Source organism: Drosophila sulfurigaster, chromosome 2L (assembly GCF_023558435.1).
Source record: "Drosophila sulfurigaster albostrigata strain 15112-1811.04 chromosome 2L, ASM2355843v2, whole genome shotgun sequence".
Classification (NCBI taxonomy): Eukaryota; Metazoa; Arthropoda; class Insecta; order Diptera; family Drosophilidae; genus Drosophila; species Drosophila sulfurigaster.
In genome coordinates this window covers 26,092,267-26,110,079 of record NC_084881.1, presented here as the reverse complement: position 1 = coordinate 26,110,079, position 17,813 = coordinate 26,092,267, and the positions used below count along the sequence as shown (strand labels likewise).

The window sequence follows — 17,813 nt, the reverse complement described above, 5'->3', positions numbered from 1 at the left end:
GAATCTGAATTTAACTGTTAAGTTCTATATAATATGTATTTAATAAACCATGTAAACTTCATAAAATCATATCAATCTTTTGTGTTTAGGATCGTGTGTAGTACAAAGAAATAAGAAAATTAGTACTTTGTTGTAAATTTTGTCAAGCATTACATACATATGTAATACATATTATGTATGTATGTATGTATGTACATGCATACTTATGCATAATTTATAAAATTTGTTGAATTTGTCAAAAACAAATGAATAAAAACCTTTGACAATCAAGAGGCGGTAGGCAAAAAATCCTCCTGTGGCTGCACTGCTCTGTGTGTAGATGTTTTTTTTTAACACAAATTGGGATTCATTTTTATTTTCGCGGCACATTTGGTTTTCTGTATGTATGTATGTATGTATATATGTACATATATATGTATGCATTCCAAGAACTAAAACGAGGAACGAAAAACTGAGCAAATTCGAAGCTATCAGGTATCATATGGCAACTCATCTTATCATGTGTCCTTGCGGCATAGAATTTTAATGAAACAAATTGTGGTGCAGTTTACGAATCATAAAATAGAGAAAAACACAACATAATTTTTTCTATTATATGATGTGAAATTATTTGAATTTAAATAATACGGCTGTTAGCAAAGCTATGTAATCGATAGGAATGTATTCAATCAACCATGCCACCAATTTCATACATCGATAAGAAACTAAAATATAAATATAATCGATAAGCGATATTGCTTCGATAGTTTTTCGTGCGAACAAGAAAGGCGACAGAGTAGGCAGATTAGTGTTGAATTTGCAGCGACTTTGTAACAAATATCACTGAGAAAATGTCGGAAGAAACAAAGAAACTCGATCTGTCTGGAGATGGCGGTGTGCTTAAGGAAATCCTGAAGGAGGGAACTGGCGCGGACACGCCAAACAACGGCTGCAAAGTCTCACTTCATTATACCGGCCGTCTTGTGGACGGCACCGAATTCGATTCTAGCGTGGCTCGCAATGAACCCTTTGAATTTGAGTTGGGCAAAGGTGAGAGAACTAGCAGTGAAAATACATACTGCATGTATTGAAATAAATTGCTATATTTGCAGGTCATGTAATCAAGGCTTTTGATATGGGTGTCGCTACCATGAAAGTGGGTGAGCGTTGTTTTCTAACATGTGCTTCGAATTATGCTTATGGCGCTGCTGGCAGCCCACCAAGTATTCCACCAGATGCCACGCTCATCTTTGAGGTAAGTTTGACTTCGTATTGCAATCCTTGAAGCGGAGTTAACATTACCATTTAATTGCAGCTTGAAATGTTGGGGTGGAAAGGCGAGGATTTGAGTCCCAATCAAGATGGCAGCATTGAGCGCACCATTCTGGAACAAAGCGATAAGAAACGCTCGCCCAGCGATGGTGCTTTTGTCAAGGGTTCGTGTCGCTATCAAGCGCCAACTGTGGTTACATATTTCTACATTTTTTGTGGTTAACCGGGGTGTCTATCTGCCTTTTTGCAGCACACATTTCTGGCACCTTCGATGGCAAAGTGTTTGAGGAACGCGATGTAGAGTTTGATTATGGCGAAGGTAGCGCCAACGGTATTGTCGAAGGTCTGGAACTGGCTCTGGAAAAAATGAACATAGGCGAAACATCCAAGTATAGTTTACTATTCATTATTAGCTATATGTTCTACATGTAATTGTTCCTTTCAGAATCAAAATTCAGTCAAAATATGCATTTGGTAACAAGGGCAGTGAAAGCTTTAAGATACCACCAAACTCGACCATTGAATATACTGTCAAGTTGCTGGATTGTGGTAAAGGTCTGGAAGAGTGGAAACTGAGTGATGACGAGCGCGTTGCCGAGGCTAAAGTGTACAAGGAGAAGGGTACAAACTATTTCAAGAAAGAGAACTATGAACTGGCGATTAAGATGTACACGAAATGCAAGAATCTGTTGCCCAGTCTGAAAGATAATACTAGCGATGAGGTTAAGACTCTGAAGGTGGCCACACACAGCAACATTGCGCTGAGCCATCAGAAATCGAATAATCACTTTGAAGCCAAGCAGGAGGTGCGTTCAACTATCCAACTTCATCAAATACTTTTACTATATTATCCTCTTGACTTTTGTAGTGCAATGCTGTGCTCGAGCTGGATGCGAACAATGTAAAGGCCTTGTATCGTCGGGGACAATGCAACCTGGTTATTAATGAGCTGGAAGAGGCTTTGGATGATTTTCAGAAAGTGAGTCATTAAGACAGTCTTTGTAATGCATTTACTAACTGATTTCTTATTTTTAAGGTTATCGAACTGGAGCCAACCAACAAGGCTGCTGCCAATCACATTGTTATTTGCAAGCAAAAAATCAAGCAGAACAAGGACAAGGAAAAGAAGTTGTACGCCAATATGTTTGCCAAGTTGGCTGCCAACGACAAAGAGGTATGTACAACGTACTTGCCAGTGTTTCGATTATAATATCCAATTTTTTTTGTAGACGGATCCTCCGCGCGAGACAGATGTGTTGGATCAGTGTGGCGAATGGTCCGAAGAGGATGCGAAACGTGAAGCTGATTTAACGTTGGAGCGCGACAATATAATCATGATTTAAAATTAAAACTAAACCAGCACATATGCTGATATTCCTTACAATACTTAATTGCTTAACACAACAATTTTTATTATTATAATTCATTGTTTAAATCTGGCAAGTTCGCTGCATTGTAAACTGCCCAATTTCTGAATGAAAACATTAAAATGGATTGTAATAAATAGTCACTTAGCATATAGCATTTAAAGTCGAAATCACAGTGGTGTAGGATCATTTTTAATTGGAAATAATTTAAAGTTTGGTCTCTGTTCTTTGTCGCGGAGCCACAAAGGAGATGTGGGAATTTGTGATTTGATATATTCCGATGCCTTGAAGCATTGGCCACTGCAGAACTTTTTTACGCTCCGTTAAATCGTACACTTTATTCTTAATTCCACAGATTTGGTACTTCTTTGTGGTTACTCTAAAATTTATATAAAATTAATAATATTGCAACATTAACTCGACAAATGTTTTGTTTACTTTTCGACTGCAACTGCACATAGTGGATAACCACATAATTTGTTTATGTGTCGCTCTTCCACAACGTCTGCATAGTTTTCCGGTCCAATTTCAGCCAGCTGTGTTAAACAATTTCCTCATTAATTTTATATATTTTGTTATTTATTTGTTTTCTCACCATGTCAATAAATGCAGCTTCCTCGATTTGTGGCTCTAAAAGCGTGACAACTATCTGATGCGCTCTGGCAAGCGCAGCGCGCTTTTTTAATCACTGCCGCTATTAGTTGTTCTCTGGAATCAGAAAATAAGAAAGTTGGCATAAAAGTCATTTGTTATTAATTAGAGAACCCACCTCAATTGTTCATTCTTTTTATTAGTCGACATGTTTTGTTTATTAGCTAGATAGATATGTTGATAGCACTTCGCCAAGATTCGATAATCTCATAACGATAACAAATTCCGCATGATATTCGATAGCAGCTCCTTAGCGCGCTTTTGAGCCTACAGCCACTATTAGTACTTGGAGCAATAAACAATAAGTACAGGAAAGCATAAGAGCATAATTAATTGCTATTTGCTATATTGTTGAATATCTTCATATTTTATATTTAGTACCAACGAGTTGGTATACGATAATGTAATATCGATAACGCACGCAGTTCGCATTGCCAAGCGATAACAGTCAGCTGCAAATGTAAATAAATTGCAGAAACAAAACAAACCCAAATATAAATATTTGATATATCTAATAAAATGGTTTGTGAAAAGTGCGAGTCCAAGTTGTCGAAGGTATCGGCACCAAATCCATGGCGGACAAGCAATGCCGCTGCCGGCGGACGCAAAATCAACGAGAACAAGGCATTGTCATCTTCCAAACAGCGTTTTAACCCCATAGGCAACACTTTGGCTCCTTGTCGGTAAGTGTTGAAGATATTAGAACGCTTCTTATCTAATCTATCGTTTGCTTGCAGCATTTGCCGGCAGAAGGTGCATCAAATGGGCGCACACTATTGTCAAGCATGCTCCTACAAAAAAGCAATTTGTGCCATGTGCGGCAAAAAGATATTAAACACTAAGAACTACAAACAAAGCTCTACATAAACAAACTAAACTATAATTGGTTCAACACTTTAGGCTTAAATTAGTTATATAATTTAAATATAGATTCTCACTACAGTCAACTGTCATTTGGCGTCGCCTTATCACGTCTCCGCTTCGCATAACTTAGTGCATCTTTGTCGAACTCCAGCGGCATAATGCCCAAGTCTCCACTATAGCGATTCTTGGCTACTTGCAGGTACTTCTTGCCACGCACTGCTGTCAAACGTTTGTCCTGTATGATCAGCACATTGTCCGCTTCTTGGGTTGCCTTCGCTGTGCCAAACACCGAGCTGGTGGTCAGCTCATCCTCCTGCCGTTCCTTGCGTGGATGCATGACGAGAGTAACGTGTACATTGTGTTTAGTGGCAAAGCCTCGAAAGGCCGCAATAATCGCATCCTGTTCCCAAAACTTATCGCCGCGATGTGATGATGAAACGCCCATCATAAACTGCAGATTGTCGATGATCACATGAGCAATGTCATGTACATATTGAGCATGCTCTATGGCCTCCAGCACCGGCTTTAGCGGCTGCTGCCCATGGAAGGTCATAAAATACATGGGCAGTCGCTCAAACTCGGTGGCCCAATGATCAAATTCCTGCAGCTTATCGTCGAGTGGATAGCCAACGAATTGACGCAATAATGTAGCTGCGAGTCGTGTGTTGCGTATCTCAAAGGAACCCCACAATGTGGTCACGCCCTGCATGGCCAGATCAAGCGAGTACTCGCTAGTGAACGTCGTCTTGCCGCTGCCCGTAGGTCCAGTGAGTATCGTGAGCTCGCCCTTGCGATGTCCCTTTAACAATTTGTTGAGCACGGGAAATCGCTTCCACTTCACTCCATTGACTTTCTCTATATTTTGCAGCTCGCTCAGAATGTCGTTGCGCAGCGCACTAAATGTTGTGATGGATTTGTGACGCACCGGCGTCGCTTTGGCCAAGATGTGCCGCACGTTGAGGCGTTTGCGCAGTGCCACATGTGGCGCTGGTTCCGTTTCTGTGGGTCGTATGAGCAGACAACGCTTCTCATCCATTTTCTGCGCAAAGGCACGTGCTGCATCCCAACTGTGAGTGTTGTCGTAGTGGAGCCAGAAGACCAACTCTTTGAAACGCTCCAACGCGGGCAGACATTCCTGTGGCAGCTGTTGCAACGCATGTGGCAAGCAAATGATGCAATCTGTCGGTAAAAAGTGAAAATTTAAGAGGTTGCTAATGGACATAGGAGCAAATGACTTACGCGTCTCGATGTTTTGCGTGGCCAGCACAATGTAATCGATCAGATTGCTGACCAGCACGGCCTTGCTCTTGTTGCCAGCACCCGTGTGCAACAAGAGGCCAGAGCAACTGCTGCCTTGGAATATTTCCTCCCTGCGATCTTCTAGGTGAAGCACCTTTTCGCCCACCAGATGCTGTGCCGCATTGCGCAGTTCAAAGTGCAACAGCTGCTGCTCCGCATCATACTTGGCCCCAATGGCATTCAACTGTGCCTCCTTCAAGCCCTTAATTCCTAGAGCTTCACATGCTTCAGGTGTCACATCAACAAGATTGGGAAAGCGCGACGTGTAATCGATATTTTGAATTGGTGCTCTTCGATAACCAACAGAAGCTGGAGCTTGGTATGCGGCGATAGCTTGCGATAATGTTGTTTTTACGTCGCATTGGGGACAAATGAAGGCACCTTGTATGTAAATAATAAAATACGTGAGTTGTGACGTCACAACACATTCACCGATTTGCTTTTACCCGTTCGTTTGTTTATGTAAGCTTGTGGACCCTGTGTACGCGCCGTTGATGCTGCAGCCGGCTGAAATTGGTTGTTTTTGTTGTTGTAGCGCTCACACAGCCGACATTCCAATTGCAGGCACGTGTATCCATCCTTATTGAATACATTGTGTTGTCGCAGTTGCTTTTTAAAGTCTAGATACTCTCTGGTGTCAAGTGCCAATGCTTCGCTATCCACACTTGTTGCATACAGCCGGCATCGGGTTTTATTCACACGCAATAGCGATTGTTTAATTAAACCGGCGAGTCTCATGACACAAGGTGATTCGTCCACAGCGTTTATGCGCACACAGGGCGTATGTCAATGCTCGACGCGCTCATACCGAGTACTTTTTGAAAATGAACAATGCAATATTACCACCCCGTATTTAGCCGATACTTATGGCTGTCTTGTACAATCACACACTGAGATAACGTTGTATATGTACACGAGCTTGCATACAATTACAGCTCGACCTAACCCTACACACGCCTATGGACAGCGGTTGTTTGTTTTTCGCTCTTATAATAAATACATACAAAATAATAAATGCAGTAATGTTTTTTTTTATGTAATCAAATTTATTCAGTTTAAATTGATGGTACAGCAGTGCCGGACTCAGCAAAATGCATCATGCTGCAAAACAAAAGAGGAAATTCTTTTATTAAATATAAGGCAATATAGGAATGCAAGTACTATATTATAAATTATATTGATCAGACGCCTTTGGCCATCTTTAAGCGCGTTAACGCTTTCTGGTGGAAACCGCAAAAGGAATTAAAGGTATTCATCATTTGAGGCGGTGTACTTAAACACGTGGTAGCTTTAGAAAAAAAATCTTACCTTTTCACTTCAATGCCGAAGAATGCATCCATATTGCCATAACCTCACTTTACGTTGAAGGCACAAAGGCTCCATTAGGGGACAGCCATCTTAGGCGCTTCTAGGACAATTCCTAAAATAATATTAAATATTTCATTAGTAATTTTGGAAATTATACTATTTGCAGTGCATTTTTTATTGTTTGCATCAGTTTACATTTTTCCGCATGGGTCTACTCAGTACAGGTCTGTGTAAAAATTCATCATGCTGTCTTTTTTAAGAATTTTTTTTGAAGATTCTTACCTTATAATTCATGTTTCAATTTAATGCGCGAGCACATTAACCATAGTTACAAGTTCAAGCCTGCAAAACAAAAAAAAAATATTTTAATTACATTCCAAATTTAGATTTTAATGATCAAAGCATTTACTAATTGTGCCATCAGATTGCCGATTCATCTTAATTAAACAAATGTTGTACGCAATTATATTGAAAAATACAATATAAAAGCGAGAAAATGTTCATTCAGTCTCGTCATCAGTTTCATCAATTTGTGGCATTTATTATTTAAGCAATTAACAAAATTTGCGGAGAGAACTTACCATCTTTCACAAAATGCTGAATGAAAATGAATTTTGGCGCACGTGGTTAACCAAGAAAGATCTGATAACCCGCCATTCGATAACTGCAGGGTTGTATATCATAGTTGCACTGGCTCAACGAGTAATCGATATATTTAAGCAACTCTGTATGAACAGCCGACCGTTCTTTTTGCAGAGTTGCAATGGGAATTGTGGTAATCGCTGCGTGAACAGCTGCCAGCTGTTAGCGGCAACAAAAATACAACACGTGCAGTTGTTGAATTCGGACTTCATTTGTTTATTTTTAAATTTCGTACTAGAAAATGGTAAATAACTAAATGTAGCTTTAAACTTCTATTTTCAAAATGATGTGTTTATACTTTAGGGCAAGCAAAAGAAAACCAAAAAGATACAAAAGCAGCGCAATGGTCAACTAAAGCGTCTGTTGAAGCCAACCGATTCTCGGATTAAGGAACAAGTACGCAAGACTCGGAAGAAGGCCAAGGATCCGCATGAAATGAAAGTACACGAAGCCACACAACAAAGCTCGGCACTCTTCTTCCAATACAACACACAACTGGGGCCGCCTTATCACATTGTGCTCGATACAAATTTCATAAATTTTAGCATCAAAAACAAACTGGATATCGTGCAAAATATGATGGACTGCTTGTATGCCAAGTGCATACCTTACATATCGGACTGTGTGCGTGCCGAGTTGGAAAAGCTGGGCAACAAATACAAGCTAGCCCTGCGCATCATCTCCGATCCACGATTTGAGCGTCTTCCCTGCTTACACAAGGGAACGTATGCCGATGACTGCCTGGTGGAGCGAGTGCGTCAGCATAAGTGCTATATTGTGGCCACCAACGATAAGGATCTGAAGAACCGTATACGCAAGATACCCGGCGTGCCCATTATGTATGTGGCTGCCCATAAATACGCCATTGAGCGTATGCCGGAGGCTTACGGCGTGAAAGCTTAGTTCTACATAAGATTAATTTTACTGCAAACTTGATATAATTTTAAATATACGTTAAGTGCTGAAATCAAATTTTGTTTCTTATAAAATCGTCTACAGGCCTCTGCTCAATCCGTATCAATAAATTTTAGATCAAATTAATGGATGTTAAACTGGCTTGACTTATAGTAATTTTTATCAATACCGAATCATAATCAAAAGCAGAAGCGTAAATAAAAAGAAAAATTGATTATTCCCAGGTGTGATTTGTTGACGCAGAAGTGAAACGATTTGTTTGATTATATTTTAAATGACGTTTTTGCTTTTATTGAATCAAGCTGGCTGCTTCATGATGATCACAATGGTGATACCTTAAGCATCGGCGTGCAGACGAGCCGTTGGCTTGGACAAGAAGTCAGAGTATGCCTGGTAGGGTGTGGAGCCCAGAGGCATCTCCTTCCACAAATCGGGTGTCAAGTAGGCGTAGGTCTTGGCAATGGCAGCATAGGTAGCCTTGGCGAAGTTACCCAGAGTGCCGGTGGAGCCACGAGCCGATGTGTAGCAATCCTCAATACCAGCCATGGTCAACAGCTTCTTGGGAACGGGAGCCGACACGATGCCAGTACCACGGGGAGCTGGGATCAGACGCACGGAGACGGAACCGCACTTGCCAGTGACCTTGCAGGGCACGGTGTGGGGCTTGCCGATCTTGTTACCCCAGTATCCACGACGAACGGGGACAACGGAGAGCTTGGCCAAGATGATGGCACCACGAATGGCGGTGGCTACTTCCTTGCTGCACTTAACGCCCAGACCGATGTGACCATTGTTGTCACCGATGGCAACAAAGGCCTTGAAACGGGTACGCTGACCAGCACGCGTCTGCTTCTGGACGGGCATGATCTTGAGGACCTCATCACGCAGAGCAGAGCCCAAGAAGAAATCAATGATCTCGAACTCTTTGATGGGCAACGAGTAAAGGTAGATCTCCTCCAGGGACTTGATCTTGCCTTCGCGAACCAAACGGCCTAGCTTGGTGACTGGAACCCATTCCTTGGAATCTTCCTTGCCACCACGACCGCGTGCACCGCGTCCACGGCCACGACCGCGTCCACCACGACCACCGCGAGAGCCAAAACCACCTCGGAATCCACTACGGGCTGGAGCTGCGTCCGCCATTCTGTAATTTAAGTAAACACAAAATACATTAGAATAATTGAGGTTAAACACGAACTATAAATATTTCAAGAGTTTACAATGCTTTTGTATCAGACGCCTTTGGCCATCTTTAAGCGCGTTAACGCTTTCTGGTGGAAACCGCAAAAGGAATTTAAGGTATTCATCATTTAAGCATTTATTTTATACATTTTGTACCAATTGCATGCGTGTTCTATGAGTCTATCGTCGCCATTTTGAAACACGTGGTGAAAAGATTTTCACGTCTTTAAATCATAAATTTCCAATAAAATCAGAGTTGTAATTTATAATTTAAAAGCTCAATAAACAATACATGGCACACCCGCATAAATTATTAACATTTTAAATGAATTAAGAATTAAATTAAATGTAAAATATATGCTTACTTGTAGTTGTATAAACTGTATGGAGTGAAGACAAAAACCAAATGAGCGAGAAATTCCAAGCGAAGCGGCCAGGGTGACCGAGGTGAGACCGTTCACATACGCCAAGCAGATGAAAAAATATACTAATATACTGAACAATTTTGAAATGTTGTATGCCTGTTGGCCCGTTGATTTTTAGTGACTATTTAAAATACTGGTAAGTTGAAAATAACGGAAAAACATTTAAGAAGATTAATTTTTTATCGTTCTATACCCATACCACCTTTCGAAATCTGTGAACGCGTCCGAAAATAAACGTTCTTCATAGGTTCAAGACACTTCTCCACAGCGTTAATAACCGCTTCTCCATAAACCAGGTGAAAAAATGTAACATAATCGTTGTGTTTTGTGACTAGCGTAGTTTTTATTACACATAAATAGTAAATACGGGTTCACATAGTACAAATTGAGCCTTATTGTAGCAGAGTTATGAACTCCGCTATGAGAGGTTAGATGAGCTTTTTTCACTTGGGTCAGTTTAAGGGTTTTTTTTTGTATGTATATGTGTATACGTGTGTATTTCTGCCTTGGGTTAGTCATGCTATTATGTATCTAGTGTTGCCAAAAAATAAATATTGCTTATTGTCTATATTGTGTACTCGGGGAGTACGATAAATAGTTGCGTTGCTTGCATGAGGACAAATGCCTAAATGCAATTCGACCACACAATAATAATGTCTGCTTTTTCAGATTGCCACAAATTGCATCCCGATGATATGTATTTCCCATCGCCTCTTCTTCTTCTTCTCTTTTAATTGTTGGTATGGGTGTAATAGAGCACCGTATTGCCCGGTAGTTGCCAATGCGAGGCCTTCAGTTCGATCAGCTGGAGCAGAGTGCGACGTATCGCAGCAGCAGCATCACCGGCATTGAGGAACGCATCGCGCACCAAGGACATGAGCAGCTCCAGTTGCTGTGGCAGCTGTTGCTCCATGTCCTGGCCAATGCAGGTGAGCACATAGAACAGGCATTCGATCTGTAAGAAAGGGTAATATTTGGGGAAATTTAGGGATATTTTAAAAATGATTGAAAGCTGCAAATGGTTTGTGTCTTCGATAAGCAGTGGTTGAAAGACAGGCTATGCTTAACATAGAAATTCCCTGACTAGGAAGTAAGTCAGAGCATATAAATTTAAACTTTACCTCGGATAGAGAACGCACAGGTGGTCGCACGCAATCCTCGCAGCATTTGGAGAGCAAACTGAGCAGCACCAGAGGCGGCGGCGTTCCCTCGCTGTGGGTTCGCAGCTGGAGCTGGCGGCGTTTCAGCTGGCAGAACATTTCCGTGAGAAATGCCATGAAAGCCGTGAAGCGGACACGCGACGGTGACTTCATGCCCTGTATGGCAAACAGCAACTGTGAATGGATCAACGAATAAATAAATATTGAAATTATATAATTCTCTTAAAATTAAAAGTGTGAATCACTTTCTTTTTTCACCTTCATCAAAAATAAGTATTAGGAATTATATATTCAAAAATTGTAAAATCAAAATGTTGTCCTTTCCAGAACTCTAATTACTTAAATTTTTCAATACAAAATAAGTATTAGGAACTATTTAAAAAAATAACATTAAAAGCTATTTCACACGATTTATTACCTCAATAAAATATAAGTAATATTGTTATTCCAAAAAATGTGACTATTTATATAGAATTTTTTCTTATTCCTTTTAAGATCCTAAAGTTTATATATTTTCTTGCCTAGCCTGATATTTTACTTTTCTCTAAGCTTTTATAGAATTTTTCTATGATTCCTCTTAAGACCTTAAAGTTGATATCTTTTCTTGCCTAACCTGATATTTTACTTTTCTCTAAACTTCTACATCTATCTTTCTATTATTATTTCTTTTAAGACCTTTAAGTTGATATCTCTTCTCGCCTATCTTTACGTTACTATCTTTACTGGCCTCTAAACTGAATTAACTTTTCTTACCTTCTCACGCTCCTGATACCACTGACGGCACGTGTTGAGCAAGGCCTCCAGGAACGTCTCCTTCTGCTCCTTGGCGATAATGTTGAGGCACAATCGGGAGATGGGCAACGCAAAGCGACGACTCTCCACGGCACGCTTGATGAACTGCGACGTCAACTCCATGAGGCAGCGTGAATTCAACTTATTCGGATCCTCCAGGGCGGTGTCAATCAGCGCCTGTATCTCGGGGGTAAACTGACCGATGTCGGCCACCTCATTGCCCAATCCCAGACCCAAGCCGGCCATGCCCCTAGTCAAGGCATCGGCGGAGGAAAGCGACTTGGAGCGCTGCAAAGCGTTGCCATTCAAGTAGGGATCGAGGCCATTCAGCTGATAGTGCTGTTGTCCATTGCTGTTGTAGTGCTGCTGCCCATTGCTATTGACGTACTGCGTCTGCGGCTTTTGCGCCCTCGGCTCCGGTGCGAACTTGACGCGATTTGTGGACTGAGGAGAGAAGAAGGAAGCGTTAGCTATCAGTGTGATTACTCAAAAGAAAGCCTCTCCTCTTACGTGGAGTATGTTGCCGCTGGATGGGGAATTCATGAGCGGAAGTTGTCCGCCCAGCGGGCTAATGGGATGCGTGACCAGAATGGAGCGATGACGTCCACTCAAACTGCTCAGCGATGACATATTGCCCAGGGAGAGACCCGCCTGACGTCTGTTGAGGATGGCGGCATTTTGTGTGTTGTGTTGTCCAGCAGCTGTCGCTGTTGTCACATATTGTTGTGGGAAGATGAGGGACGAACTGGAAGAATGTTGTAGATTGTGGTTTAGCTCTGCAAGAAGATGGTGCAAGAGGAATAGAGTTGGGGTATTAAATATGGTTTGATTGTTACCGATTATTCTCAAGTGCCTCGGCGCTCGGCGGTGGCGTCATTGTGAACTCCTGTGCATTAATATTCAGCTTATTGCCACCACCCCCAATACCACCACCAACACTTGCAACACTTGCACCGCCGCCACCACCATTTGAGACACTTGTGGCCAGCTCACAGCCACGAACATCTGCATTTAGTGTTGTGCATCATCATCATCATCAACATCAACATCATTATCATCATCACATCGGATGGCACGAGGATTAAAGACACACAATGGAATATACAAAATAAGTACGAGCATAATATGATTGTTTTTTTTTGGGAGGAGGTTTTGCGGGGAAGTTGGATTGACATGAGTTATAGACAAAAGAAGAAGAAAGAAATCAAAGGAATATGTATTTTAATAAGATTTCGAATAGTTCAATACGAAAAGGCAAAAAAGTTTGAGCTGCTGTTAAAAAGCTATATAAAGAATGAGCGATTTCATTTTAAAAATGAGAACAATTCCAAAAAGAATTTATGTTATTAGGTGCACTAGATTTTAAAGCCACAAAAGCGCCAAAAAAGTGAGAAATAAATGAAAATAGAGAAAAAAAGAAAATAAATATTGATCACAGAAATACATTGCTATGTTAATAATTGTTAACAGTCGCAGCGACTGTTAAGTTATTAACAGAAATGCAACATAATAAGATACATTTCTTTGACTAATATGAGCCGCATTTTATGAATGAATGATTTATCTTATAAATAACACATAAATTTAAAATAATAACAAAATTGTTGAAGTTTAAAAAGTGAGGAGCACAGTCACAATGGCTGTTAAATTGTTAACATACAAAAATGTAACATAAATTGCTGCTGTTAAACAGCTGCTAAGCGACAGTTGTTTGTATAATATGAAAAGCATTTAATGATTGAATGAATTTGCTTATAAATAAAACATTAAACATAAAATTTAAAAGTAAAACAAAATTGAAAATAAAAAAGGAGTAGAAAGTGTGGAGAAAGCTTTTAAAGAGGCTTCGCAAGCAGTATACGATTTAAGAAATGTTAACTTACTTGGCGGTCTGTAAATATCCATTGCTGGCTTGCCACGCATCTGTCCAGCCTGATTTCCAGGCACATTGAACGCCAGACTGCGTCTCTTATTAATATTCTACAAAATAAATGCGATTAATATTCTATTTAATGAATGAAAAGCTAGAAATCTTACCTGTTGATTTGAGGTGCGCACAAAACTGCGTTCTCTGGATATAACACCGGGCATCATGGGTTGAAAATCGGGAGATTTGCGCACCTTGCGAGCATCGTTCTGTTGATTATTATTATTAAATGTAGCTGCTGAGATTTCCACTTTCTCTGCCATTGTGCTGCTTTTCTGCTTCTGTTTTCTTCTTATTGGTTACAACTAATTGAAAAACCTAATCTTTGGTTTTCTTCTTTCTTTTTTTTTATATGCTTATAAAAATGTTGCTTTTTCGACTTATGTTCCGTTTAGTTCAGAATATAAGCTCTATATATGTTTTTTCAATATTTGAGTAAAGTTGTACATATCACAATTCTTGTTTTTTCATTTGTTTTGTTTTTGCTTTTTCTTTTTTAATACAATTAACTAAGTTTAGTTCTTTTTTTTTCGTAATCTCGTTTCCTTTATTTTGTTGCAAGACAAATTGTAATCCTCCGCTTAATCGGTATTAGCGTGGTCTGCAAATTGATAGCAAAGCAAAAGAATGTGGCATGAGTTATGAGTAGACCAGTTCATCCTCCACAGAAATCCCAGCAAATTGTGTGTGGGATTGCTGCAGTGCAGAAACCTCAAGAAATAAATGTGGTAGAGCTTCGCTTGATCAACTAAGAGATACTCTATTATTATTAGCAATTATTTAAAACGTTTTTAAATATATATATGTAGGGTTTATAATTCCGTTGAATAACTAGAAACTTCTATTGAAATGTTAAATTTTGATACTTTATTTAATGCTTTGATTTTAAAACTGAAACCTTAGCTTCGTCTGCAACCAAAGAGTCTTGTCAACAAAAACTGTAACTCTAATTTATGTGGTCTCTGAGTTCCAGTTGTTATTAAGCATGGACGGACAGACAGACAGACGGACGGACGGAAGTCAGTGTCAAGCGTTATAATACCCTTTTTGCTTTATAGCGAACACACGTACAAACAATCAGGTAAATATTGTAGTTGATGACTCGCAGCCAAAGAGCAAGATAGAGAGAGAGAGAGAGAGAGCAAGACAAACATAAACTATTCGCACTCACACTCATGAGTGTTTCAAGCTCTTCACATCATCTAGTCGGAGGTCTGTTTAACCGGCTCAGCTTTTGCTTTTGCGTCGGCGCGTAGGAGTGCATCTGGTTTTAAGACCGACATTTTGGGGAGCGCACTTCACAATCGACTTCGACAATCGACAATCGCATGACATCAGCTTTTGAGCAATTTATTTCTAATTTTTCAGCACGCTTGCGGGTACTCATAAAGTGTATATTTGTCTGTGTGTTTGCGTTTGTGTTTGCTAGCTATTTTTGTCGAAATAATAATATTTAGTTATAACTATGAGCAACTAGTCGATAATTTAAACAAATAAACAAACTGCACTTAAAACTGCGAAGCAATTGATCATTTTTATTCTTCTTAAAGTATAGTATAAGAGTTTTCTACAAGGCAGTCATAATAGTAATCTATTTCTGAATTTAATTTAGTCAACTTTTCGTTATCATATTTGATTTAATAACTTAAGTTTACCGTAAGTAAATTGTATTACGCGAAGTTGTATTAGAGTTTTGTATAAGACAACCTTTTAAATATCTAAATAATTAAATACTGCTAACTCTAATACTGTTTGAGATGCATTATTACAGTTTTGTAGAAGACTGACTCTTACAATAATTACAGTCATCAATTCTTCAAATTTGACAGACTAAACCTGCTTCTTATACAGTATACGACTTTTATACATTTCAATATGTCAATTCTAATTCATCTTCACATATAATGCAATCTAACAACGTCTTCTCATATAGTATAAGAGTGATGTATAAGACTGCATGTCCTTTCAATTTTTCTTAGTCAACTATTTGTTTCACAAAAACTCTTTGCTCTACTCACCTTTTAATGCAAATAATATGTCAATCCAATAATAGTTAAATATTTCTTATAATTTTTATTCAGGGAGTTTTCGTTGCTATTCGCACTCTCTTGCTTTGCTTTGCTTTGCTTGCCTGCTAATTGCGCTCTGTCTCCTTCGCACTCTCTGTCTAGTTCGGCAGAGATTAAAGAATCGTCGTTATGGATATTCGCTTGCTTGCTTTTGCTTGTTGTTATTGTAGTTGTTGTTGTCGTCGTCTTCGTTGATTGTCTTCCTCTGGGTCGTTGTAGTTGTTTGTGTTGTTGTGATTCGTATAGAGATATGATTGCATATGTGTGTGTATAATCATTTACTTTATACTAGAATACGCTGCGTCGTGTCTCGTTTAATTATGCTTGGCACATACGCTAACAATAATTCCAAAAAGCAAACGAAAAAAGTTTTATTTTAATTATTATTTCACTGTTGTCAGTTGTGTGCCTTATACAAAACTATGAATAAGTGACTTCTGTCTTTGGTATTAGCTGTCGCACTCACGCACACACTCAACCATGCACACATGCAGTCACACACACACATACAGTTGGATTGGATCTGATACAATTGATGATTGTGTCTTGTTATTCTTTCTCTTTTGTAGCGAGCAGCTGTTTACGAGTCTACACGGGGTGAGTCAATGGAGCGGGTGTCAGCTGCGACGCCCACTTCGACGCTAGCGGCAGCGACGACGACAGCGGCTGCTGTGTTAAGTATACGCACCGTTGACGCTGACGTCGGCTGCAGTTGCATTAGCTGCTGCTTCTGCTGCTGATTCTTTTTCCGCTTGGCGTTGTCTATTTTTGGTTTGTTGCTTTGCGCTTATTATTCGGCTGCGCACTCTCGTTGTGTTTTTTTTTGTTATTTTTATAGTTGTGGTTTGTTCGCGTAATTTTTTCTTTTCGTTTGCTTTTTCGTTGTTAGATCGCTCGCTAGTTCTCTCAGTTATTACTCACGCACACACACATACACACTCGCACATATGCAGAGACATGTAGTATAATAAGCATAGATATTAATTTATTTTTATGTTTTTGCTTCGTTGCCGCACGCGCTGTTTTGTTTTCCTACAAATTCTGCGTTGTAGAATGTAGAAGACACATATATAAATATATATTTATTTGCAAATTCTACACATGTGTCCATACGTATATAATCTATGTATGTATCTATACTTATATTTTCTATATATGCAGTTATTCTTCCGTTTCCGTTTGCTTGGCTTTGCTATGACGTCGTCTTTTCGATAGATTCTTGCATTTTTGTGTATTATTTATTCGTATCGAGTCTACTTAGTATTTGTATTGGACCAATATGATTTCCGTTTGGCGATCGCGCGCTTCTATTTATAAATATAATTCCCCCCAAAAAAACTATGTGTATGTATTGTACTCTATATGAATCACATAATAGCAGCAAAAACGAGTCGTTTGAGCTAAATACAAAAAAAAAAAAAATTACCAACAATGCTGCATTTCGTTCCTCTAGATATATAAATATAAATACATACTATATACGTATATACACACATACATATATATATATATATATAGATATAGTTAAGAATCACACTTTCGATTTTACTTTCGTTGCAATTAATCATACAAAAAATTCACTTCGATTGATTATTGTTGTGTTCGTTATTCAAATTGGTTGCAAAGTTTCAAAAGACATTCGCACATCTGCAAGTATTTTATTTTATTTATGTATCGCGATATATTTTTTTTATGGTGTGGGTAATGTGAGTATCGTTTAGTTGCTACACTCGGTGGCTTCTTTTTGTGTCTGCGTTTAAACTTAAAAATTAAATCATCGGCGCGAGCGATCAGTTAAAGACTGAAAACTTGATGAATCGCCGCCACAGGGAAAAGCTTCAGCGAGCGTCGCCCAGCCCAACATATGATCTCACATGCGAGAGAGCGAAAGAGTCAGAGAGAGTATTTTATACCAAAAGAGAGTAAAAATACTCATTCAAGGGTTGTCAAGTGCGTCGTTG

At 39.4% G+C, this 17,813-nt stretch overlaps 7 protein-coding genes and 1 non-coding gene across 12 annotated transcripts; 3 read left to right on the top strand and 5 right to left on the bottom strand.

Annotated features, from left to right (window-relative positions):
- Window positions 1-749: 749 nt before the first annotated feature.
- On the top strand, window positions 750-2,772 carry LOC133850254 (FK506-binding protein 59). The gene is made up of 8 exons (XM_062286298.1): window positions 750-1,029; window positions 1,092-1,234; window positions 1,295-1,415; window positions 1,502-1,640; window positions 1,697-2,057; window positions 2,120-2,230; window positions 2,288-2,425; window positions 2,481-2,772. The coding sequence occupies exons 1-8, from the start codon at window positions 831-833 to the stop codon at window positions 2,592-2,594; spliced, it is 1,326 nt and encodes a 441-aa protein (XP_062142282.1). The 5' UTR covers window positions 750-830; the 3' UTR covers window positions 2,595-2,772.
- Window positions 2,630-3,419, bottom strand: LOC133848299 (putative RNA polymerase II subunit B1 CTD phosphatase RPAP2 homolog). Its single transcript, XM_062283800.1, is given in 6 exon segments — window positions 2,630-2,932; window positions 2,934-2,997; window positions 3,057-3,154; window positions 3,214-3,300; window positions 3,302-3,326; window positions 3,388-3,419. Coding segments are annotated over 6 exon segments (450 nt in total). The 3' UTR covers window positions 2,630-2,788.
- A 268-nt stretch (window positions 3,420-3,687) lies between these two features.
- On the top strand, window positions 3,688-4,211 carry LOC133850257 (cysteine-rich PDZ-binding protein). The gene is made up of 2 exons (XM_062286302.1): window positions 3,688-3,952; window positions 4,007-4,211. The coding sequence occupies exons 1-2, from the start codon at window positions 3,789-3,791 to the stop codon at window positions 4,134-4,136; spliced, it is 294 nt and encodes a 97-aa protein (XP_062142286.1). The 5' UTR covers window positions 3,688-3,788; the 3' UTR covers window positions 4,137-4,211.
- On the bottom strand, window positions 4,128-6,260 carry LOC133850251 (mitochondrial DNA helicase). Its single transcript, XM_062286291.1, has 3 exons — window positions 5,879-6,260; window positions 5,373-5,813; window positions 4,128-5,312 (listed from the first exon to the last, which is right to left on the bottom strand). Exons 1-3 carry the CDS (start codon window positions 6,168-6,170, stop codon window positions 4,213-4,215), a joined length of 1,833 nt encoding a protein of 610 aa, XP_062142275.1. The 5' UTR covers window positions 6,171-6,260; the 3' UTR covers window positions 4,128-4,212.
- Window positions 6,261-7,158: 898 nt separating this feature from the next.
- LOC133835417 (small nucleolar RNA Z5) lies at window positions 7,159-7,275 on the bottom strand. Its single transcript, XR_009893573.1, has one exon. It is a non-coding gene; the product is annotated as a small nucleolar RNA Z5 (small nucleolar RNA).
- Window positions 7,276-7,490: 215 nt separating this feature from the next.
- On the top strand, window positions 7,491-8,482 carry LOC133850256 (rRNA-processing protein FCF1 homolog). The gene is made up of 2 exons (XM_062286301.1): window positions 7,491-7,626; window positions 7,686-8,482. Exons 1-2 carry the CDS (start codon window positions 7,624-7,626, stop codon window positions 8,283-8,285), a joined length of 603 nt encoding a protein of 200 aa, XP_062142285.1. The 5' UTR covers window positions 7,491-7,623; the 3' UTR covers window positions 8,286-8,482.
- Window positions 8,483-8,551: 69 nt separating this feature from the next.
- LOC133850255 (small ribosomal subunit protein uS5) lies at window positions 8,552-10,000 on the bottom strand. Its single transcript, XM_062286300.1, has 2 exons — window positions 9,845-10,000; window positions 8,552-9,441 (listed from the first exon to the last, which is right to left on the bottom strand). Exon 2 carries the CDS (start codon window positions 9,438-9,440, stop codon window positions 8,634-8,636), a length of 807 nt encoding a protein of 268 aa, XP_062142284.1. The 5' UTR covers window position 9,441; window positions 9,845-10,000; the 3' UTR covers window positions 8,552-8,633.
- Window positions 10,001-10,222: 222 nt separating this feature from the next.
- On the bottom strand, window positions 10,223-17,653 carry LOC133850252 (uncharacterized). 5 transcript variants are annotated; one of them, XM_062286293.1, is made up of 10 exons: window positions 17,390-17,653; window positions 16,541-16,893; window positions 15,802-16,188; window positions 13,894-14,384; window positions 13,740-13,836; window positions 12,693-12,861; window positions 12,367-12,601; window positions 11,818-12,300; window positions 11,026-11,238; window positions 10,223-10,859 (listed from the first exon to the last, which is right to left on the bottom strand). In XM_062286293.1, the coding sequence occupies exons 4-10, from the start codon at window positions 14,044-14,046 to the stop codon at window positions 10,635-10,637; spliced, it is 1,575 nt and encodes a 524-aa protein (XP_062142277.1). In that variant the 5' UTR covers window positions 14,047-14,384; window positions 15,802-16,188; window positions 16,541-16,893; window positions 17,390-17,653; the 3' UTR covers window positions 10,223-10,634. The 5 variants fall into 5 exon arrangements, with proteins under 5 accessions (XP_062142277.1, XP_062142276.1, XP_062142278.1 ...); XM_062286292.1 differs by having other exon boundaries at window positions 17,402-17,653; XM_062286294.1 differs by having other exon boundaries at window positions 17,423-17,653.
- Window positions 17,654-17,813: the final 160 nt, after the last annotated feature.

Bases quoted from the DNA above. Each gene is read 5' to 3' on its own strand.
- LOC133850254 (XM_062286298.1), top strand. From the start codon at position 831: ATGTCGGAAGAAACAAAGAAACTCGATCTGTCTGGAGATGGCGGTGTG. The intron at 2,231-2,287 runs GTGAGTCATTAA...CTTATTTTTAAG, and splicing joins CTTTGGATGATTTTCAGAAA to GTTATCGAACTGGAGCCAAC. The intron at 2,426-2,480 runs GTATGTACAACG...TTTTTTTTGTAG, and splicing joins TGGCTGCCAACGACAAAGAG to ACGGATCCTCCGCGCGAGAC.
- LOC133850257 (XM_062286302.1), top strand. From the start codon at position 3,789: ATGGTTTGTGAAAAGTGCGAGTCCAAGTTGTCGAAGGTATCGGCACCA. The intron at 3,953-4,006 runs GTAAGTGTTGAA...GTTTGCTTGCAG, and splicing joins AACACTTTGGCTCCTTGTCG to CATTTGCCGGCAGAAGGTGC.
- LOC133850251 (XM_062286291.1), bottom strand. From the start codon at position 6,170: ATGAGACTCGCCGGTTTAATTAAACAATCGCTATTGCGTGTGAATAAA. The intron at 5,814-5,878 runs GTAAAAGCAAAT...TTTACATACAAG, and splicing joins TTACATAAACAAACGAACGG to GTGCCTTCATTTGTCCCCAA. The intron at 5,313-5,372 runs GTAAGTCATTTG...TTTTACCGACAG, and splicing joins CACGCAAAACATCGAGACGC to ATTGCATCATTTGCTTGCCA.
- LOC133850255 (XM_062286300.1), bottom strand. From the start codon at position 9,440: ATGGCGGACGCAGCTCCAGCCCGTAGTGGATTCCGAGGTGGTTTTGGC.
- LOC133850252 (XM_062286293.1), bottom strand. From the start codon at position 14,046: ATGGCAGAGAAAGTGGAAATCTCAGCAGCTACATTTAATAATAATAAT. The intron at 13,837-13,893 runs GTAAGATTTCTA...TTTATTTTGTAG, and splicing joins TGCGCACCTCAAATCAACAG to AATATTAATAAGAGACGCAG. The intron at 12,862-13,739 runs GTAAGTTAACAT...CACTAAATGCAG, and splicing joins GGATATTTACAGACCGCCAA to ATGTTCGTGGCTGTGAGCTG.